This window comes from Coturnix japonica, chromosome 2 (genome assembly GCF_054131305.1).
Source record: "Coturnix japonica strain WE chromosome 2, WE-NBRP24, whole genome shotgun sequence".
Classification (NCBI taxonomy): Eukaryota; Metazoa; Chordata; class Aves; order Galliformes; family Phasianidae; genus Coturnix; species Coturnix japonica.
Genome location: NC_140664.1, coordinates 93,238,424 through 93,262,479, shown reverse-complemented (window position 1 = coordinate 93,262,479; position 24,056 = coordinate 93,238,424). Strand labels below are relative to the sequence as shown.

Genomic DNA, 24,056 nt, shown 5'->3' with positions numbered 1-24,056 from the left:
CTTTATTCATATTACTGGTAATTATTTGCACTGATGCTTTTCCTGTAAGTAGAGAATAGGCTTAGCATGTTTTCTGAGTGTGTTGCAGGTAGTTCTGAGTGGATCTGTTAGGAAAGGTCAGCTTTGTCCTCTGAGAACAGAAGAGCATATTTAGTGTGTTGTGTGGGATAGCCTGGAGTTTTGGCTGAGTTTAAGAAATGGGAAATGCAATCTGGTGTTTCAGATCAGAGTAATTTTGTTGATAACCTACTGAAGCCACATAGATGAGTGTGCTGTGAGCTTGAAGAACTGGGCTCGGCTGTTGATCTAATTGCAAATGTGTGTGTCACCTCAGTTTCTTCACTGCCATGGGAATGTTGTTGCCTTGTCAAACCAGTATTTCTGAGTCTTTGTTTATATAATTCTTAGAAGAAGTCTTTGTAATCTGATCATATATATATATTTAAAGAGCTGCCTACCACTTCTATTCATACTTGTTCTGCTCAGTTGCTGATGGCTAATATTTTCTACTTATGAATGAATCTGTTGTTTCTTGCTTGGTTGATGAATGATTTGTTGAACAAATGATGGTCATTTGTTCAACAAAAACGTTCTTGAGTATCAGTTAGCAATAGTCAAGTTTCATAATGTCATTTTAAAAACTAATTTGGTAATGAGTAAGTTTGACTCGTTGTTTCCATGGGCTATGCTTTAACCATAAGCAAGGTTTGTGGCATCATGTGCAGTACTTTGCTATGAGTCCCTTCAAGCATGGCAACTATCGCTGGCTAGCATTCATCTAGGCAGCTATGGATGTGGGAGATTGAGAAGGTAAAAGCATTTCACCTGTGTGCTGAGACTGGTGGATGTTAATCTAGTGCTTATCTCTCCTGTCCAGTGAAAATGAAAACAACTTGTAGGGGAAGGATGAGACTGCTTTTGTTGTCTCATTGGGTGACTGAAAGAGCTGCTAACTGTGCTAGAGAATGAGTGTCTCTGAGTTGCCTGATCTCCAGTTCATTTTGAACAAAGAAGAAATCTTCAAAACTTCTCCTTTTGGAAAGAATAGAAGGTGGGGGGAGGAAAAACAACAAAAGACTTCCAAATGAAAAATTCCTCTAAACTTACTATACCTTTGCTACCCGTACTTGGGATGCTAAGTTTTGTTTAGAAATGTAACAATCCTTTTTGAAAAACAGAAAGTCCAAGAACGTTGTGTTCTGTGAAGTATGGCAGTGTGTTGCTTTTTGGCTTTTCGTCCACAATGCTCTATTCCCAAACAGGAAAGAGGAAAAAGGCTGCATTAACTGAAGTGCTAATATCCGGGGTCTCTGGCTTTGACTGGATTGCAGATGGGCAGCTACAGCCCAAGCAGTGGTAAAACATGGTGAAGATGCGTGATACAAAACTTCAGCAGAGTGGATTTGGAATTGTTACATTAACTATAAAACCAACCCTGAGACAGGTAGTATAGTAGATACTATGTATAGTAAACCCTGAGACAGGTAAAGGAAGCATCCCAAAGGTTCTCTGTAAAAACAAACAAACAAAAAAAACCCAACAGTTTTTGTAGAATTTTGTTAGGATCCGGAAAATGACACTACATAGATTTTTAGGCATGTAGAGTGACTTGATCAAGACATAAAAAACCTTTCTTTGCAGATGTTCGAAACTGGCTCTTCAGGGAGAGTAGAAGTGACCAGTGAGACCTATTACTGAAAAGCTGGAAGCAAATCTTCCTGCTTTCTGTGCAAGGGTTGTTTGTGTGTTCCGTGGTGGCTGTGAAACCTCTGGCTGTTCATATGTTCTGTCCTTGCCTGGATATCTCTGCAGCCTCTTTGCCACAGAGTGATTTGATTTTTGTGGAGCACATTCACTGTTCATAGGAAAACAAAGCAAGAGATGTTATTTGTTGAGAAAAAGAAGACATTGAGGAATGGTGGATTTAGTAGGTGCAAATGGAATTGTAAATAGGAGCTGCAATATGTGTATGTAGTGCAACTGCACAATTATGTGATGATTGTGTTGCTTACCAGCATGTAAGTAGCATTTGGACAGTGCTCTCAGTCATATGGCCTCATTTTCTTTTATTTTTTGGGGTGGTGGTCCTGTGAAGAGCAGGGAGTTGGACTTGCGGGTCTGTCACAGCTTGGGATATTCTGTGCTTTGTAGTCAGCAGGAGTTATCTACATATGCTGTTATCTATAATACTGATACTGAAGAAGGACTGTACATGGAACATGAAATAGACTTAGTTTCAACATCAGTGAATCAGTTCCTGATGTTTTCCTTTTTCTCTGGTCACGAGCAGGAGGTACTGCTGAGAAATTCTTTATCTTGCCTGTCAGGATTCATAGGCTGTCAGTGGTGTACTCTGTGTAGAACTAATGTTTCAGTTGGTCACTCAGCACTGGTGATCTCTTGCTCTTCATGAAGGACACAGCTCTTAGTGAACAGTGGTTGATGATATTATCATTGTCATACTTCCATGTTGAATTTGTTTTTAATTGAAGAGAGGAAAAAAATTCCCACAACTATTCAGGTAATGTCTTCTCTTTCTTGAATTGTATTACACAAAGTAATAGATGTAATTCAGTTTTAACTTCAGATTTGGTGCTTTAATACCCATAAAAAAATGTCCCCTGCACTATTATGCAGGATCCATAATTGCCTATACCACATATTGCAATGTTTTTAAAACTCTTAAGTCTCATTGGGAATACAGACATCATGTGGAAAAATCCAAGTACCAAACCCTCTAAACCAGCTTAGTACTGGTGCAGGAGATGTGAACTGAGAATACTGAGGTACATATCAGAAGTGTTTAGTTGATCTGTTGGGGCTAGATTCTTTACAGTGAAGAATAAATTTATGTGAACATTAGATATTTAACTATACATGTGGAGATTTAAATAAAAATAGATTTGGGAAGATACTTGATGGAAGTCTATAAATGCCGCAGGGTATCAGACAGCAATGTAAAAAACTTTGTACTTCTAATTAAAAGATAACAGTATCTCTAAAATTAATGTCTGTACAAGATGTATATTAGTGTATGAAAGTATTAAGATAGGCCAGTGTTTGCTTTAATAAAGCACAAGATGCTTTCATATATCTTACTGAAAAACTGGAATTCCTTTTCCTGCAGAATCACACATCAGTGTTTTGTTCTTCCTTCCATTGCCTTTGTGTGCTCTCTTGTTTGTCCTTCTCTGTTACGATGTTGCTGCTATACTTGAGATCTGTATTGATTTCTTCACAGCATATTTCTGTATATTTCCATACTATGGTGCACGTTGTGCTGTTGTTTTGGTTGTCCATTTTTCTTTTGTTTGTTAATGATGAAATTAAATACTATTAAGCAAAGTGTTTTTAAGTTTTTGAACAGATATGATATGTTCCTGTCTCTTTGCACATATCAATTATACTGGAATTCTCATGTAAGATTAAAACCTTGCATGTGCAGCCCTTGAAATTTCCATTGTAGCACTAATCTTGATATCTGAGCTGTTCTTGAGAATTCAAGGGTATTCCCAGACTAAGGACAAAAAGACAAATGGAGAGATGAGCGGTCAGTTTTTGTTGATCAGCTTGATTCATTGCATACTTTGTTTCAGAGAGATGCTGCAGAGGCATCACTTGGATGTGAAAAGACTGGCATTGAATTCAGGAAGACCATGCTGCAAAGAGAGCTGCATAGTAAAAAAAAACAACACTGATATGAAAGGTTGATAAATGGTTAGACAACACAATATATTTGCAGAGCAGGAGGCTAGTGGGTTGCTTGACATAGAGATGATATTTAGGAAGTGGGATGTTGAGCTCTCAAATGTCTTGGGATTTTTATAATAAGATGTCTTGGATCAAGCCACAAGAATATTCAGGGCAGATGCTCTGCTTTCTGTGACACTAAAATATTTGTCAGGTGGCTTTGGTCTGTTTGTTTCTCAGTACCTTGCAGAGCTGAGAAACTTAAAAGTGGAACTAGAAAAAGATTCTTTTTATGAGTATGTCAGCTTGGTGTTGGTGTAGTATTATCCTGTCTGCATACTGATCTATATATGCTAACAGTTTGGATGTAGTCACAAACCAGTTTCTGTCACATCTGTTAGCAGGAGATGTGTTTCATAGAGTCAGTAGGGAAAAGATGGTGTCAAGAGATGAAGGTGTGGAAAAAGGATGTCAGAGTTATGTAGAAATGGGCATATGGTAGAGCAGGGAGGCATAAAAACAGGCCACAACACAGTAAAAGGTCAGACTTTGTTAATTTCCATGCTAATGAGGCAAATTGTTACATTCCTGGAAGTACTTTAGGCAGCCTGGATAGATCCCTTGCAGTGGTTCTTCCTGGCCCTTCACCTCCTGTCCGGCCATATTGAAGTGATGGGCTGGAGGCATGTCCCGCAGGGATGCGACCCTTGGCAGGCAGATGCTGTAAGGCAAGCAAGCAGGAAGACATTTGTTTCTTTTTACTGGTATGTGAAATACCAATATAAAATTGGAAGGCAGGTCTTTGGGAAATAAATCTTTCTTTCCATGCTGTTTTATTTTCCCCCGTTGCTTTCAAGATTATATTGACTCGCTTCTCCTTTCTTGTAGCAGCCAGGAGAGTATGCTTTTTACAGGAGAAGTAAAAAGATGTTCTTTCTGTGCTCATTCAGCTTAGCTCCTGTAGCAACAGGATCTAAATGCTTTTAGAAAAGAAAGGAACATGACTGGACAGTATTTTTGTCACTTGTGGACTTGTTTCAGAAGGAAGAGATCCAAGGGTGTGATCTTTTAGCTATGTAGTTAACTGGGGAAGGACAATTACACAACTTAACTTACTTCTGACAATATGTAGAATGATGTCCTAATTTAGAATTTGGAAGGGTGACAGGGAACTGATTTGAACAAACATTCATTAAGTTAATGTTGTGTGAATTAATTTCATTAATGCAAAATTGAACACCAAATATTACTGTTTGTTCCCCTTTTCATATTTATTAACAGGTGAGGTAAAGTAACACAGTCATCAGGAAGTTTGTCCTCTGATTTCTTCAGAGGAAAAAACAGGCCCACTGCTGTTCACATTTTTATGTTGATGACACACAGTGCATTGAAGTTGCCAGCATTTAGTAATTTGAAAGTGATTGTATCAGTGATGGGAGATGATGCACTTTGCCTTTTTTCTTATAAAAATATATGAATTGAAGAATTTTGTATTAATGTTGAGTGAAATACAAGCATATCATAGAATTGTGTGTGTTGGTGACCTTCAAAGATCTCTTCCTAGTCCAACCACCCTGCAATGGTCAGGGCCTTGTATGTACACATGTATATATGATTTCGTATATACACATGGTATATACAAGACATCAATAGTGCCATTCATTTCCTGAGCAACTTACTTTAGACTCACATTACATCTATTGTAACATACATATATTATTACATAATACACGTATATCTGCTTATATTTTTAATATAAGTAATTGTCACAAAATATTACTTAGCCACTCCATGGAAGTGTAACTTTTTTGAATCCTGTAGTCAGCTTTGACATATTGCTTTTACTTAAAGATTTAGTCAGTTTAGGAGCATATAAGCTCAATGAGTACAGCTTCTTAATACCCTGTCTGATCTCAGTTGTGATGGCTTTGATAGTACATGTTGTCTTCTAATGAGATCAGATAAAAGCTGATAAATAAAAGTGGCTAACAAGCAAATACTCCCCACTTGATGATCTGAATAGAATAAATTCAAAGACTGCATGAAAAAGGAGCCTTTGCAGCCATAGGCACATTTTTCACCTTTCACATATACTTGTTACTATTACATAGCTGGATAATGGAACACGATGCTCAGACAAAACTATACTGCACTCTTTTATTGCTCGGTTATAGATTTCATATTCCCAAACAGTTTAAACACTTGATAAACAAATGGAATCTTTTAAATACATTCCGTTAAGCATGTGAAGTATTGTGGACTAATGGTGCTTGTGAGGCACAGCACCACCTTATTCTAGATATTTAGTGACAGGTACAATGCTACAAAGACAGCTTAATAATACAAATGCAGGATGATGTCCTTCGAGAAAGGATATGATTTAATGTTGGCGGAAGCCAAGAAACCCATATGCCTCTTAAGTTCATAAGAAATGCACTGGGAAACTTGAAGTATATGAGTCTTGAGTAAAACTTTACGTTCTCAAAATGTGATGTTTAAATATGCAAAAATACCATCTAGGGGGTAGGTGCAAAGGTGTATTTAGGAGATAAAATAAGGAAACAAAAAAAATCACTGCATCTGAACTGCATTACAGTTGACATTCCTTGTTTCCTGGGACAATGTAGTCCATGTGGATGATGCTTCCCCAATTTTTTTCTGTTCCGTTGTTTACAACTGTTTTGATTGAGGAGTGTGTCAATCACCAGCTCTTCCTGGTAATAAAATTAAGCCATTTTAAGCATTTTCTACTTAATGTTTGATCAGAGAACTGTCTTAGCATCTCTCCTAACTCACAGAGAACAAAAACATTGAACAAGGAGAGAGAAAAATTATGACACTTGAAAAGGGATAATTACTTGTTGTTTATAGTAAATGATTCCAAGTCATCCTTACTTGCAAAGCTGGAACCTTTGTGAGAACCTCCTTCCCCTTTGGAAGTTCTGTAGTCTGTCATTTATCAGGGAAATAAATTACTGTTTTTCCTAAAACTCTTCCAAGCTCATGTTCATCTGAAGCTGAATTTGACTACAACGTCATGGTGCAATGAATTTCTATCTATCCTGTGTCCTTTGCGGTCTCTTCGAGAGTAATGGAATAATATTCTAAATTATCGGAAAATAATCTGTTTTTCTTGAGCAAAGTTAACTTGGAATAAAGGCTTTGATTTTGAAATTAATTGTAGATTTAGCTTTCCATTAATTAGAATACATTGCTGATGTACTTAAAGATTGCTAATGTCTTCATAGTGTTGATGGGGTCGCCGTGTATGAAAGTGATTCTCCTATGAACAAACCACAGTAATTGAAACTGCAACTTAAAGGAAATGTCTTTTTTAGGAAATGCCCTTTTCTGTTGTTTTCTTTTTTTTTCTTTTCTTTCTTTCTTTTTTTTTTTTCCCCTGTTAATAACAACATTAAGATTTAATGCTATGATGTTTTTCTTGAGAATGATTGATCATGAGTGACTCCCATTGCAACTCTGTCTTTAAAGCCTCTCCAGCATCTGAACAGCCTGAGCTGGAGCAAGAGAGAGGGCATGAATGAAAGAAGACAGATAACTAATGACAGAAAGTAAGCCTCTTTAATATTCCTTTCAACACTTCCATAGCTTATTGTCAAGTCTAGTTTTAAGCCTTCTATTTTAAATCTTCTCCTGTGGTTTTTAGTATGGAAAATAGAATTGAGATCTGGGTGATCAACTGCAGCTTGGAAAAGAAACAGACTTCTGGCAGCAGGGAAGGAAGTAATGATGACTTTGTTAGGAGCTGCCTTGTGTTCAGGCTCTGAGAAGCTCATCTGCAGGGCATTATTGTGCTATTTTTCCCCCTTATTAACTCAAGCCAGCTCTTGGTTATCCTTAGGAGCCTGTAATAATGTGAGGTTGAGTCCGTCAGGAGCTATGGAAAAGCATAAGGTTACACCAGTACTTTTCTTCTGTAGAATTTTTCTTTCCAGATGGTTTCTTTAAAGGACTGGGAGAAACATCCCACCCCCTCTGGAAATGTCACAGTTAAAAATACCTGCTTTCGTTGAGAACGTTCATATATTCTGTCTAGCTCTTAATGAAAGGTAATGCCAGCTTCTTAGCTCATGGGAGCTGGAGCTCACTGTTAAAAAATAATAGTGAATACCTCTGTTCCTTTAAATACATGGACTGTGGAGGAGTTCACAATGTGCAAGAGCTGTCTGGAAGCACTAGGTCGATACTCCCAGCTTTGCATCACTGAGCATGACAACTCCTGAGAGATTAAGGAGCTGTTACCATCAAAACTTTAATCAGTTTTTCTTCCATTTCTGCAAGTACAGAAAAGGATGGGTGTACTTGTGAATTGTCTTGAGGATTATCCTGCAATGCTTCTGGATAAACTTCAGTGCCTCTGAAGTGAGGGGAACACAGCACCAGATAATCTTGTGACAGCTGTCAAGTTTCCAAAAGCATCATATGAGCTCTTCAAACCTTAATGCTCAATACCTTATGGATACATCTAATATTTAATAATATTTATTAGAGGCTTATTGTTTAATGTTGCCAAAGTTAGAATGTCTTCTACCTTTTGCCTAAGTCTTTAAATGCAGGTTTTCTTTTGTGTCTCTTCTGTTGCCTTTTTTTTTTCCTTTCCTTTTGTTTTTTTCAGAGAGTGGTGGAGCTAAGTTGAAGCCAGCAGTTCAGTACATCTGTGTGAGGGCAGAGATTTATGGTCATTCCAGACTGTGTGGTTATGAGTTCCAGTCCACTGTCAGGATCCATAGCAGTGAAAGATTCTTCTTTCCTTGTACAGCACTTCACCATCATTTTGTTACTGAGGAACATAGCTTTTGAGGAAGGTCAGCATCCCATGTAGAAGTTGGTTCTTGAATTGCTCTCTAGGGACTTTGGAGTAATCAGGATGTTTTTGCAGAGGACTGATTAAATAAACTGTTTGTCTGCTAAGCAACAACAGCCAATGTAGGAACGAGTAATATGAGTGACAGTGGCTTCATAAGAGTTTAGAGGATCTTAATGGCACCTGATTTTTTATTTTTTAATTATATTAATGTGGTTAGAAATTCTAAAGAAATGAAAGACAAATTTCATTATAATTATTATTATTATTAGAGAACTGGCTGTGAAGGGTACAGGGAATTATATCTGTTTATGCTGTGCTCTTTTATGTTGGAGGAAAAAAAAACCATACTTCAAGAATGGCTATCTATAATTCAGGATTATTTAAGACCATTGATAGCACTTGAAGTTCTTTGAGACAGTATCAGGAAAATCTGAGTTTCTGCTTTTTGTATGATGATTCCTTTAAAAGGATTATTTCTTGGGAAATGTTGTAACACCTAACAATGCCTGTATATGTTATCTTCATGAGGCTCACTGAAGGAAATTACACTGTGCGCATCTCCGTGTTACATCTGGGGAAGGTACTTGCTTCCCTAGGGATGTGTCTGTGAATAGGCTTGAAGTTGACTTCTGGGAAGTCATCACGTGTTAGCCACTGTTGTTAATTCTTCTGTCACTCCTAAGGATCGCTTTCTTGTCCTTAGGCAGAATAGCTAGAACTGCAGGCCCCTCCCAAGAGGTGAAGCAAAGCTTACTTTTTGTGGTGCCACCGACAACGATTTGTTTTTAACATCTCCTGCATGGTAGTTTTGGTGAACCATGTTTTTGTCATTTTGCTAAATATAAACAAACTTCAAATGAATTTTGCCTTAATGATAAATAAATTGCTTTAAAGCGTAAGTGATAAGAACCAAATATGTACTATTGCCTTAAATTTATTTGCTTTTAGGATGCGTAGTAATGTTATGCCTAGAAGTACAAATATAACAAAGTAGACAGTTTCAGGGTAAGAACTCATTACAAAAACTCAGTAATATTCTGTCACATTACTTGTAGTTATGTTTCTTAGACTAGCGATTCTATGGAGGTATTTGAGAATTTACAGCACAGAAATTAGCTGTGATATTAGTAAATGACTGTTACTTTTCCATTTATGATAGTACTGTTTCTTATTAATTTGATCATTCATTGACATGAATAACGTTCACCTCACTTTAAATTCCTCTCCATCCTTGCTTCGTGTTACAGAATTAATTGCTGGATTCTTTACCTTGTGTAACTCTTTGTTTGCCATCTGGTGTGGTTTTCCCATGTAAGAAATAGATGACTCTAGCCATCTCTGGTTTGCCCTGTATTGATAGAAGCGGTTTATAAAGAATGGACTGGAAAAGGTCTACAACTCCAGCACTTCACTGCTGGATAGCTACAGGGGCTCCAGGTGGGAAATGGCTGCTTAGACCTAGTCCTGCAGCTGGCTCTGCTTCATCTGTTTCTATTTAGACAGTATTTTCTAGATAGTGTGTATTGTCATAAACTGACTGAGATGCACCGTATGAATGTTGAGTCTAATTTTGTCATTTATGCGAATATGGAAAGACAGTACAATTTGTGTCTGAAGACCTTGATTTTTAAGCATATAATGCTTGCTTAGCTTCCTTGAGGCAAAACACAATAGCTGATGTTTTGGCACAGTTGTGATTCTTAAACTCAGAGTTCAGAGATTAGGGAAACCAGCAAGTATTTGTTGTTTCATCTATAATCCTTTTTTTTCATTCTTAAAGCTAGTATAGTCTTAATGAGGCTGTTTGTATTTAGTGCTTTGAATAATTTATGGTGAAATTATAATTCTCTTTCATTTTTAATGTCATTAGCATTGAAAGAAGCCCTTTAATTGAGAGAAATTAGAGCAGATGCATGATTTAACAACGTGCAGAAAAATATTCGTTAGGTATATGTTTATCAAGTTGGGGTAAACTTGTAACTGCTTTAATGCTGGGTCTGTAAAAAAAAAAGAAAAAGCAACAGTGAAACTCATTTTTGTAGGCCAAGGATTGCTACCAAATATGTCAATCTGTGTATATCAGTAATGTTAGTCTGTTATTGGGTTTGCGATACTCAGGTATTTGTGAGTACTTCCATAAATATATTAACTTCTCAGATATCTCCAATCCTACTTTTTAAAACCAAACCATCCCTATAAACAAAATGAAGCTGCAGAGGGAATAGTAGTTGTCTAACTGGAATTGCACTGAACTAAACATGATTAGAACTCAGTCATCTGCACTGAAATTCACTATTGAATGGAAATTTGTTCAAGTTAGTGTTACCAACTCTGTTCAAAGATATCCACTAATAATTATGGTGAGCTTAAATTATTCAGATTATTTTAGGACTTTGCTTATCTTGGTCTGTGCTCTATCCTATGTTGGGGATGTGATGTAAGGTGGAATACCTTTTCTTTCTCTAACAAATAAAAGCCTTGCCAGAAAAAAAAAAAAAAAAGTTTTGTATGTTAGCAAGAGTTGGTATTGTTTTCACTGAGTATTCATGTGATTCTGTGGGTACTAACTTTTCATTCTTTGTTTTTTGAACATTTCTAGGTGCTTATTTAAAAAAAAAAAAAAAAGTGGCAAGAATACATTGTGTTAATGTAGCTGATATCTTCTAGAAGGTATCTGTTTACTTTCTGAAAGGAACAAAAATAACCCATTGATTTCAAAAGAGTTTTGGATCATCCTGTTTCATTTACAAAACAAATAAAAGGAAAAGATGTTTTTCTGTTTAAAAAAAGCCATGATGTGCTGTGTTATGATGCTGAATAGTACCTTGATTTTTTTTGATAGCATAGTAATTTGTGGGAGTAGTACGTTAGAATGAACAAAACTTTGTGCCTGGAGAGTTTTGTGTCTTTTTGTGTCATTCTTATAAGCAAATGATTATGATGTTTAAACTAATGATGCAAGGGAAATAAACTGGGATTATTGCGTTGGTTTCCATGTGGTTTCTCTTAATTTACACCAAAGCAAGTGAGACTGGAAGAAGGTGTGATGACTTCCAGTTTATTGCATGGCCAGAAATATCAGAATGCACAGTTAGAGAAGTGGAAAATCCAAGGTGGAAAAGAGAGAAGGAGAATAATCTTCCAGGACTGTGTGCTTTTCCTTATGTTCTTCCCCAAGAAGCAACATGAAAACGCTAATTACCTTCAAATGTTACTTTTACATGTTTACTCATATAACTGCCTTAGTAGTTTACACCAAGATTTCCTTGTAAATATATATTTGGAGATGTGTATAATACATGCTTGGCGGAGCTACTTAGTCACCTTGATATCTTGGTACCCTTCTGAAGCAGTTCGCTCATGCTGCTGGACTGTAGCATGCTGATTTATCCTCTGCGATTTTAGCCCTTTTTTTGTGTATCCTACCCCTTTTTGTTGATGTATAATAGAAAAGGTTGGACTTCAGAACTGATCTCTGAACTTTTGGAGAATGCATTAATCCCCCCCAGAGCCTGAAGATGTCCTGTAGATGCCGTAGGGGGAGGAGGCAGAAAGGTTTGTGTTGTTTCAAAGGTTGTTTAAGCTTCTGTGCAGATGATAACCTAGCTTGTTAGCTTGGCCTAGAACCAAAAAGGTAATCAACACAGTATGTTTAGGAAGTGCTGATTATAGTATATTTGTTAATGGTTTAACTCAGTCCAGCTAAGCCTCATAATTGCCTTGAAGTCTTTAAATCAGCCACTGTTGCTTATGCACATGTCACGCAGTCCTCTCTGTTTTGCAGAGGTAAGGTCTCTGTGAACTGAAGGCAAAGTTCTGATTTGGTTATTCATTGTAATACAATTGGAAATTCAAATAGACATTGGCTGGATTCCTTTTCAGTCACTGGACTTTGGATAAGGTGTTTATGTCCAACTGCAACCCTTCAAAGGTCAAAGAACTCAAATGAATCTGAGGCTGCCAATAGATTGCAAGTGTTGGGAGGTGTGGTTGGAGGAGGAAAGAAGAGGCCTTTTCTCTTTCAGGCAGTTCATAACAGACCCTGCATGTTAGTTTGCCCTTTGCTTTTGAGAGAGTGTGTTTTCACTCTTTAGGACTCCAGTAGCGCAGGAAATTATAATGTCTGTGTCCAGTGAAAGGAAATATCTCTGGAAAAACCACAGACTTACTCTAAACAGCTGCATGACAATAACCGGCAGTGGATTTTTGTTGTCCGAAGTGAGGTTCAAAGTCATGACCAAACCTCCAAACCCTGCGTGTTACAGAATAATGGACACTTAAAAAGAAAGCCAAATGTAGGTTCTTGTGTCAGCACTTCAGGAGATTTTAATTTTCTTTTAGGAAACTAAAACACAATGGACTTCACCCAAATTGAAAAAAAAAAAGCCAAAAACAAAATAACCAGGGGATATACTGAAGCGGCATGTTCTTATAAGTAAAAGTGGGGGCTGTGTTAAGCAGGTTTTCTCTTGCATATAGCTATGTTTGAGGTTAATCATTAGGAAACTGCTATTTCATTACTTTTGTCAAAACTAGTTAGCACAGCTCTGCAGCTGCCATGCTCTTTCAGTATTAGTAAAAGCTGTGTTGTACTATAGTGTTACTTTTTGATCAACATATTTTTTCATTCCTAGCACATTCTTGGAAATGATTGTTGAAGGCTTTGAATCTGTGCTTGGAAAGGCACTTAATTAATAGAAAATAAGCTGTAGGAACTAATTTAGACCAAATATGAGAAGGTATTAACAGAATATTTACACTAATTTATAATTACATTCCTGCTAAATTATTGGTGGAAGCTTATTTATGTCTGTTAGATCTTTTATTTTTTGAGCACAGAAATTGTTGTCTTCCAGTTGGGTGATGCTTTTTGTGCTGGAGTATTACGCTGTTTTTGGAGGTATTAGAAAAATACTGTCTGTTATTTAATATTTTGTATTTCTCTATATTCGTCTTCTCAAAACAAAGTAAAATTAGAAATAGATATATTTAATAAGCTATATTATTGAAATTGGTTTCTAATGCAGTTTATGATATTCGGTATAGGAAAAGTAATAGTGTAATCTTATAATTTAGATTGCTTTCTATTTGAAAAAGTTTTATTTGAGAAGCAGTTTGGATCAAATTATTATAAAATGGAAGTGAAAGTGGCTTCTCTGTGGGGAATCGGGACCAAGAGATTGCATTATAGAAAAATGCTTAGATCAATACATGCAATAGAAAAGTTTATATGTCATTCTTTATAGTGACTTCTCATCTCTGTAATAAAACACAAGAATTTCTATTTCTTATTAAAATGAAATTCCCACCATATGTCATATTATATCTTAAGCAAGTAGTAGATGCAGTACTGAAACACGTATATTTAATGATTTTCCACTCTAGAAAGAGAGCTGGTAAACAGTTAGGAGCCTAAGTCAAGAGATATGGATGTATTATTTGACCGTTGGACTAGATGATCTTGCAGATCCTTTCCAAACTTGTGATTCTATGATTCCATGATTAGTCTGAGGACTGATTTTTATAGTAAAGTGAGGGAAGATGATTTTGGCTTTCCAAAATGCTGTGATCTTTTTCTGGAATTTGCTTTCCAGAGAGAGAAGAAAAAGGTTAATGCTTATGGTTGTGGTTTTTTTTTTTTTTTTTTTCCTATTTTTTTCCCCCTTTTTTTTTTTTTTCCTATTTTTTCTGTTCTTTCAACCATAGTTTTATTCCGAGTGTTTTTGGAAACCAATAAAACCATTTAAAAACTTTTCTATATGTCACTGTGTATTTCATTTAATGTATTTTGCAGGGGATATTTCAAGTCACTAATTTGTCCTAGATTTTATATTAATCCAATTGATTAAGGTCATAGAACAAGAAATAGAACTAACTAGAGAAGTCAATTCAAATATTATTTTGGCTTGTTGTTGTAGGCCTGTGACTTTTTATAGCAATAGGAAAAAAAGGTAATGAAGGGAAACCTAGAATAAGAATGTTTAGCTAATGACCATTACTATAAATGATTATTATTAAGATTCCTTACATATTGTTTTCTCATGTTGCAACCACCAGTGGAAATTCTGAATGCTTCTTTCCTGCACAAAAATGAACATTTTTGTGAAAATTTCAGCAAAACCAACAAAAACATTTTCTGGTAGTAGAAGAACAGAGGCTGTGTTCCCTTTGAACACTTATTATTTGATCAATTGCATGAGAGAGAGAGGTAAAAAGAGAGACTGAAAGATAACAGTATCTTCACTAGGGAGGTGTGAAAATGAGTTTTGGTTTGTGTGTGTTACAGTTTGAAGAATTGCATATCTATGGATCGCTTGTGATTTATATTTCATCCAGAGGTGATGAGGTAGTAAGCTACAGTGTTATTTGCATGTAGCTGAGGTACTTCTGAGTCATGTCCAGAACTAAAGAAGGCTTCAACAAGAATCTGAAATGCAACCTATTGTAGGAGCCTGTGGAAATAACAGTACTGGCAGTAGTCAATGTCTAATCAGGCCCTAGTGGGCAAAAAGCGAGAACCATATAAAAATACGCTACAGGTAGGCTGCATGAACCAAAGTAGATGCTCACTGATCTATTTGTTGTGGTCTTATTTAGCACAGGAGCTCAAATTTGACAACATGTATGTCTTTTTTTTCTTTTCTTTTTTTTTTCCTGCAGCTATGAAAGATGTATTTCATAGGGCTGGGTATGATTTAATAAACGTATAACGCTTGCTTTATTTAGTGCTCACAAGGCCTCAATACCAGCAGGCTGTCAGCTCTATGTAGGGGTACTCTAAACTACTTGTGGGCATAGAACAGAAATGGGGCTTACTGAAACTGGGTTTTGGCCACCTAAATAGCTGTTGTAGAGTGTGTGGTGCCTGCTGAAAAATACAGTGAAGATAGTGTATGATGTTGACCGCAAAGTGTTTTAGTATTCTGACTTCTTTGCTGAAGCTAATAGTGCAATAAGAACAAATAATGTGAATTAACAGGAAGTGGAGAAAATGAATGGGAAGTTAATATGTATAAATGTAATTGAATATTTCATGCTTTCCTTTCTGTAATCAGTACGTCATGTCAAACACTCAAGTGCACTAATGAAGCATCAGTTTCCCACAGAACTCAGTATCTGGCTTGCAACCTGTGAAATGTGGATGACTTTTTGAAGGTTGGCTGGCTGTTGGGTTGACCTGGGAGCACTCCAAGTGCTGTTGAATTTGGGGTGGCTACAAGGAGCTGAGTTCTCCTCCAGCGGTATGGTGACTCTTCAGGCTTTCAGTCTGTGGTCTTGTCACTCAGGGACTGTGCTTTTGGGGTCATTTGAAGACCTCCTGACCCTAAGCAAGGGACACTAATCTTTGCTTTATCTAGCAGTGTGTAGGCGACAGGTATGTCATTCAGAAAAGCCTTGTTTTAATAGCTTTTGTCTATATTGGTGCCAAATAGGAACCGAAGATATAGATAGCAATTTACTATATTCACAAAATGCTAGCTATGTTCTGTTTGAAACAAAAGCCATTCTTAAGCTATATTAGTAGAATTTTCTTTCCTTTTGCCTTTTATTTATCCATCTTTGCAGCATGTGGGCATATCGACTGTATCATCCTGAGATTTCAGCAGCTTTTGTCAGTGTTAGATGCATGGTGTAGTTAAAGCTGCTTTTGGCATTTAATTTAGAAGCAGCTCTTATACAGTCAGTGAAGAGTGGGAGCAGCCTCTGAAGGGCACCTGGCATAGACAGTGAGACTAACCTGAAGTGGCCAATGTGGTGCTACCTGTTAGCTACTCAGCGGGTCCAGAGGATGGCTCACCTTCCTGCAACCTTTATAGAGCCCTCTCCTCTCTATTTTGTCACCTCTTAGGCTTGGATTATTCCAGTTTTGTCTTGTTGGGTTCTTTTTGTTTGTTTGTTGTTGTTTTTGTGGGTTTTTTGGTTGTTGTTGTTATTTTGGCATGTGGAAGTCTTTTATATTTATCTTTTGATAGATAATGCGTTATTTTGCCTTAAGCTTGTTTTTATGCAATCAATTTCATACTGTTTGTTGTTAATGTTGCTGCACTTAAGATAGATACCATCTCCTCAGGGCACTGCCTGTATCTGTTTCCCAGCAATGTTTTGTACATAATCCCACTGAATTGTAATTATATCTGTCAATCAAACTTGGTGATTCTGTTTCATTTTTCATTATGAAAGCTTTGGCAGCACAACTGACAGGCTGTAATCAGTTGAGAGAGGGATTCAGCTCTGTCTGGGACCTGGGAAGCACCTGTAGGTGCTAAATAGAGTCACAGGGTTGCAAAAGATTGAGGAAAAGGGGAAGCCATGCACAAAGTAGGTAAACTGGGTATTTTGTGGTTGACGTCCAGTCAGTAATGCATAGCACCAAGAACAATATTAGGGATTAAAATAATGGGTCTCATAGCACCAGAAGAATCATAGTGTAGCTGAATACAATGGTTCCTTCAGTGGTGTAGGGAGAAGGAGGTGGACATCTTGGTATTGCCTGCAGGGTCTCTGTTCTCCTCTAGTTAGGCCATCTACAGCATGATAACCATACACTGAGCTTGCTAATTACTAGAAGATCTAAAAAGATATGTATAAAATGGAAAAGATATGTATAAAATAGGAATGTTTAGTTAAACTGAATAGTCATCTATTATATTGGAGTACTGTATCCACTTCTGGGCTTCCCAGTACAAAAAAGACAAGGATCTCCTACAGAGAGTCCAGTGAAGGGCCATGAAGATGATAAAAGGCCTGGAGCATCTCCCCTGTGAGGAAAGACTGAGCAAACTGGGTCTGTTCAAACTTGAGAAGACTCAGAGAGGATGTGATTAATGTCTATAAGTGTGAAAGTCAAAGGGACATGACCAACCTCTTCTCAGCAGTCTGTGGGGATAGGACAAGGGGAAATAGCCATAAACTGGAGCATAGGAAGTTCTGCACCAAGATGTGAAGGAACTTCTAAACAGTGAGGGTGATGGAGCACTGGAACAGGCTGCCCAGGAGGGCTGTGGATTTTATTTCTCTGGTGATATTAAAGACCCTCCTGGAAACCTGCCTGTTTGGCCTGCTTTGCAGGAGGTTTGGGCTCTCTGGAGGTCCCTACCAGCCCCTGAAATTCTGTGATTCTGTGATATCTGAGGCTATGTGCTTGTGTGTGTACCTGGAGTTTTACAAGGAATTGAGTAAGGTATGAAGGTATGGTGAATATTTGGTCTACATGTGAATTTTAACTCAGAAGAACAGGAAACTGTTTATTTTGCAAATGGAGTTGTTTGTTCTTTTTTCTAATTTTGAGCAGGAAAGGCTGGTCCGCATTTGCTTCCAGTGTGTTCCTCATGTAGAAATAATTTGCAATATTAACAGGTGAAATAACTTTACATAACTAAAGATGGCACACTGAATGGTTTTCAGAAGTCCTATAAAAAAAAGCAAAAACCAAACAAACAAAAAACCAAAAAACGCTGCCTCTGAAATATAGTTTTATCAAATAATTGTTCGATGATTAATGAAGTCAGTTACACGTTGCTTGCATAATAGTATGTAAATAAAACTAAATTTTATGTTTTTCCCAAATAAAGAAAACAGGTCCTAATAGATGGTGTATTTTAATTTTCTTTTGGTTGATCATATTGTTTTCTTTTTGTGCTACTTCCTGTTAATAGTGTAATTTCACAATGCTTGACATGCTATATACAAAATACTGCAGTGAAATGGGGAACGAGATTAATCTGTGTATACTGACAAATCTTTTGTTAATGTGTGTTCAACAAAGTTAAAATAGCAAGTGTCATTAAACTGGGGGAAAAACAATGAAAATTATTAATGTCCTTTTGTTTGCAGGTGTTATGCATGTGCCACAGTTCTCTTTTTCTTTCCTCTAAAAATACGGTTTTATTGAAATAAGACAGGAAGGGGGAAAACTACAGCATAAAAGTGCAATAGCAATAAAGATATTTGTTTCAGTGCAGTCTCAAATTATGTGAGCACTTTTTTTCATTTTTCAGGCAATGCTGAGAGAGTATTAAATGCTGTTCTGTTTTCAATTAAACAACAGCATTAAAGATAACGTAAAAGTTTAAGAATTCAGAGTCATGGACCCGGAGGTGGTATTTCAGAAATGAATTAGAGTGTTCTTTACCTTTATTTATTAAAGTCACAGTATTGTCCTTAATTGACTGCATGATGAATCAAATTTGAAGAAATTACATAGGGGAGCTATTATCTGGAGACCCTTTTGCTTGTATTGTTTCACATGAGTCTGCTTGAAAGGCATTATTTTCCTCCTGGAGGAGTGGACTTCATTTGTTTTTTCTGGACTTTCAGAGTGCATTCTCTGAAGTCTTCAGTGAACTGCATGGCAGGGTGACATGGGATAAAGCCCTGGAGGGAAGAGGGAAAGAAAGCCAGTCAGTATTCAAGGACCATCTTCTTCAAGGCCAGAAGTCATGCCATTCAGAGGTACCTGGACAGGCTTGAGAGGTGGGCCCATGTCAACCTCACGAAATTCAGCAAGGCCAACTGCAATGTTCTGCACCTAGGTCAGGGCAATCCCAAGCGCAAATGCAGCTTGGGCAGAGTACAGCTAGAGAGCAGCCCTGAGGAGAAGAATTTGAGGGTGTCTGTTGATGCAAGACTCAGCATGAGCTGGCAATGTGCACTTGTAGCCCAGAAACCCAATCATATTTTCAATTGTATTAAGAGAAGCATAACCAGCAGATTGAGGGAAGTGATTCTGCCCCTCTGCTTGGACCTTATGAGGCTCCACCTGGAGTATTGTGTCGGTTTTGGGGCCCCCCAACACAAGAAGGATATTGAGTTGTTGGAGCAGATCCACTGAAGAGCCATGAATATGATCAGAGGGCTGGAGCACCTCCCTGACAAGGACAGGCTGAGAGAGCTGGGGTTCTTCAGCCTGGGGAAGAGAAGGCTCTGAGGGGACCTTATAGCGGCCTGCCAGTACCTGAAGGGAAAAAGCTGGGGAGAAACTATTTATAAGGGCAGGTAGTAGTGACAGAACAAGGGAAAATGGCTTTAAACTCAAAGAGGAGTAAATTTAGACTAGATACTAGGAAGAAATTATTTACTGGGAGGCTGGTGAGACACTGGAATGTGTTTCTCATTGAGGCTGTGAATACCTGATCCTTGGAGGTGTTTAAGGCCAGGCTGGATGGGGCTATGAGCAACCTGGTCTAGTGGAAGGTGTCCCTGCCTGTAGCAGGGGGGTTGGAAGTAGGTGATTTTAAAGGTCCCTTCCAACCCAAACCATTCTGCAATTCTGTGTACTTGCAGTTACTTCAGTTCTACATCAAAGCCAGATGTGCTGGCTACTAAACTGTAGGTTCTGAGTCACATCCTGGTGTCCTGCAAATAACCAGCCTCTGTGGTGACCCTGCCAGCGTGATTGCGTAGCCTGGTGAAGGTAAAGCTGGTCCCTGTTATGGCAAAGGACATGCTGGGTCTCCAGGGCCACCTAGTATCCCTGACAGAGACCGGGCTGTCTCCTGGCGCTGCCCTTTTCAGCCCAAGCACCTCCTTTTCTGAGGCTGGGAGATTCCAAGCAATTGTTGCATCTCATGAGTGAAACTGAATCATTTTTAAATGGGCAGATTGGATATTTCATGTCACAGCACTGGAGCAATTTTTACAATGAATGCATTTCCTCTGCTTTAGCTACAGCATGAAAATATCTTCTCTGCCAGTTTTCTATATTGCTGTTTCTTTTTTATAGTATACATTGCATATCCATAGTAAACATGTAGATGTAAGGGTACTTCTGCTATGGTAAGTGTGGTTTGTTATGACTGTGTAAGCGCTTCCTTGAAATGAAGCTTGCTTGCTGGCATTTGCCACACAGACCTACTGTGGGGCAGCCAGGTTTCACCATATACCTTCTGTATCTTCATTTTGACCTCTGCATGATTTTATGCACTGCTTCATATAAAAAAAAAATAATATAATAATAAAAAATAAATAAATGTAAAAACCCAGGAAGATGGTACATGTAATGAAACATTACAGTATTTTTCCATCCTCTTCCACTCTAAGAACCTAAAAAAAACCACTTTTCCTCGATTAACTTCAATTCATTAAAAAAATCTGCTTTTAACCAGACGCTATAAATGGGGAGTTCTTGAGGCAGTGGAGGACTCTCAGAAAATAAGAGAAGGGATGGGTGTCCAGATTGGTTTTGTCATTACCGGTCTCACAGCTTTACCCACTGAATCACTGCTACAGCAACATAATTTATAATTATACGTATTTCCAAGTGTCAGGGCTTCTCGTTTAAAGCTTAACTCTTTAAGCTTAACTTTTAAATCCCTGTGGAAAGGAAAGGCTTTTAAAATACTTATTAAATTCTAATCTTAATCATATTCATCATTATTAAAATTTGAAATAGGTTGAAATACTTAAGGTAAGTGAAATGAAAAAACTAATAAAGGGCATGCAACACACTAGAGAAATGGAAGAATAATTGCTAAAGATTAAGAAATCTGAAATGGCCAAACACGAGAAAGCCTTCCTTTCCAAGAAGCTTTTATTTAAAAGTTTTGCAATAACTGAATAATATGAAAGGGAATTTTGAAAACAAATTGAACATTAAGTGCAGCAGACTGACAGGGAATATTTAAATGCATTAAAACTTAAAGTGGTGCTGTCTCTGGGCTTCAAGAATGATTCATGCCATGCTAGTTAACAAGGTTGTTGCCTCCTCACTGGAAGACTGAACAACTCACTGTTGTTGCTGATACTACTAATAATTATTGAGGTAACAATAGTAATTCATAGTGTCTAGAAGTGTCAGCGTACTGTGGTTCAAGGCATTATCTTGTGCAGTCTTCCAGAGATGGAACAAAATCACTTTAAATAATGTGTAATATAAACTTGGAAGAAAAGGATCTCTTATATTGTTTAACTTTTTAGTTACAAATTATAAAGATGCAATCAAAACACTGGGATTCTGTTGCATCACTTCTATTTATTTATTTATTTAACTCTGCTGGTGAATGGAAGATGTCTCAGTGTGAATATTGCCTGGTTATTAGAATGTATTTGAGAAACATTTTTCAAAAGCTGTGCAGACCTCTGAGTCAGAGAACTGTCATACACTAGGAAGTTTAGGGGAAACATCTTTTTTTGTGTTGTGTGCTTCAGTGGGGATCTGTGTGTAATGTACCTCACTTGTATATGAGAAATTAAATATGGAATTAAATATTTAAGTAAAAAATATTGATCATTGTTTGTTTGCTTGTTTGTTTTAGGGATAACTTACCTTGATCATGCAAGTTCAACACTTTTCCCAGAGAGTCTAATTAAAGCTTTTACAGATGACCTCAGAAACAATGTTTATGGTAAGTATAAATCAATGTTTCTATTATTCTTCTCAAAATTCCTCCCAAATAGTTCAAAAGTAGGCCTGCTGAGTTGTTGGAAGATGTGGTGTTAAAAACACTATAGTGCAGTTGGAAGACCAGTGATTTTACAGAGAGGTCACTTCTCTTTAGATCTCCTTGGCTTTGCTTTTTAGTGGGGTGCAGACAAATGGGAACTTCTCTGTCTGCTGTTGTCCAGGGCTGCTTTCACCTTTGTGAACCTTGCCCTCTTTCATATCTGGACAGAGGGAACCTAAACCTTGAGGTTGTCACTGAAATGAAGCTGCTGCTCTTTTTGCATATCATGAGGGAAGCCAGTCTACAGATTGCCAGAAGTTGGCAGAGGATGGTGGATAATATAAAAGCAAGCGAAGTACACAGTGGTTGCTGGCCTTTGTGTGAGAATAGGCTACACAGACCCTTCACTACTGTGACTGTGGCCCAGCATAAGCGTTTTGTTTAAAAGAAAGCTTACCTTAGAGTTAGCTTAGAGTGGCAGAGAATAGGTTCTGTACCTCTTCTGCCCCACTGCAGTTTGGTACTTAGAAAAAGGGATGTGAATTTGATACTTTTTTAATAACACAGTATCTGGATGGAGACCTAGTTATTAAAACTGTAGATGTGGGCACTACAGTGTTACCTAATGTTATTTCTTCCTCAGATTGTCTACTTAAACTCTTCAGTCTCTTTAGGACATTATCATTTCCCTGAGAACCCCATGCTGCTTGTGCTTTTAAGCAAAGGCAGTAACATCCTTTGTTTGGCAGTTATTCTTATGGTGAGACACAGTTTACATAAGAAAAGACTCATCCAGGAAAAAAAAAAAATATATATATATATACACACACACACACACATATATATATATACACACTCTGCATATATACATATATACACACTCTGCAGTATTACCTATATATGCTATTAGTATTCCATCTGAAGTAATCAAAATTTCTTGTTGTGTGTTAAAGTTTGTGGGCAAGATGTCCTTTTTGCTGGTTTTATGTCTTTGTTCTGCTCCCTGATCCATTGAGCAAAGTGATTCCTCACCTGGGGACTAGATATCACTGCTTCAAAAGAAAACTGTGTTCATTAAAGCACCATCATGCTTGTGCTTATCACCTGGGTGATAAGCCACTGGGGAGTTCTGGCAAAACTTCATGTCCTACAACATTGTTCGTAGCCTTTTCCCCTCTTGTTTCCTGAATGCTGATGAGTCCAGGATCCAATGTGGATTTAAGTTCTTCTATAAAGTTCTTAATAGGGGTAGCCTTTTTTTTTTTTTTTTTTTTTTTTTTCAGTTACAGAAGGTTGTGTTGATTTGGTTACATACAAAATCTCGTATTCTAGTTTATGTCAATGATATTAAAATTAATGTTCTGTCACTACGGCCATTTCAAAGTGAAATGTATGCACTCTGATCTTAGTTACTTCAAACAAATTTGGGTTCAGCCCTTCTAATTAGAAGTGCCATCTGTGGCAGAAAAAATTAAATTTGTGAATCAATCGAGTGGTCTTGAATAGGAATAGTAGTGCTGCCAGATTTCCACAGTACCTATAATGCTATATGAGAACAACTTGCATGTTTGACACTGCTTTAATTTAAAATGATAATGTAATCTCTAGCCTGGTCAAATATTTTTTTTCCTCACTTATATCTCTGCTACTCTAAGGGCAATAACTGTTGTGTAAGAGTTCATTTAATGGACACGGATGTGAGAAGGGGAAGTGCAGCTTGCACCTTTTTCTATAATTTTCTTGGTGATAATCCAGAGGCCTGAAGGACTACATTTAAGCTATTGCATGTGCAAATGAGAGGAAGGGATGTAAGTCAAAGAGATTCTCACTTCTAAATTGAGAATATTTGAATTGGAAATTACAGAAATGCAACATCAGACATGAAAAGTCTAGGTACTAGATCTTAGGATTATTATTCTTTTTAATAGCTTCACTCATTGTGCTTTGTAATACCTTCATTAATTTTGAAAATTTTTAAAAAGTAGATTTTATTGTAAATTACTGAAAAATGTATTAATCAGGAACTTTTTTTTCTTGTTCTCTTTCAAAAAAAATGTTTAGCTTTTTCTTAAGGATTTATTGAAAGGAAAATGTGCCGTTCATCTGAGGATGTTGGTGCAGTTTTTTTTTGCTTGTAGAGATACATTTATGCCCTT

The 24,056-nt window shown here is 37.3% G+C and overlaps 1 protein-coding gene across 8 annotated transcripts in view; it reads left to right on the top strand.

Annotated features, from left to right (window-relative positions):
- Positions 1 to 24,056, top strand: part of MOCOS (molybdenum cofactor sulfurase) — a 203,749-nt gene that overhangs the window by 3,335 nt on the left and 176,358 nt on the right. For all 8 annotated transcript variants that reach the window (XR_014942898.1, XR_014942899.1, XM_085538097.1 and 5 more), the window contains exon 2: positions 21,772 to 21,861. Coding sequence is in view for 4 of the 8 variants with exons in the window: in XM_085538097.1 (XP_085394223.1) it covers positions 21,772 to 21,861 (90 nt within the window). In the remaining 4 variants the exon portion in view is untranslated. The remainder of the gene's footprint in view (positions 1 to 21,771; positions 21,862 to 24,056) is intronic.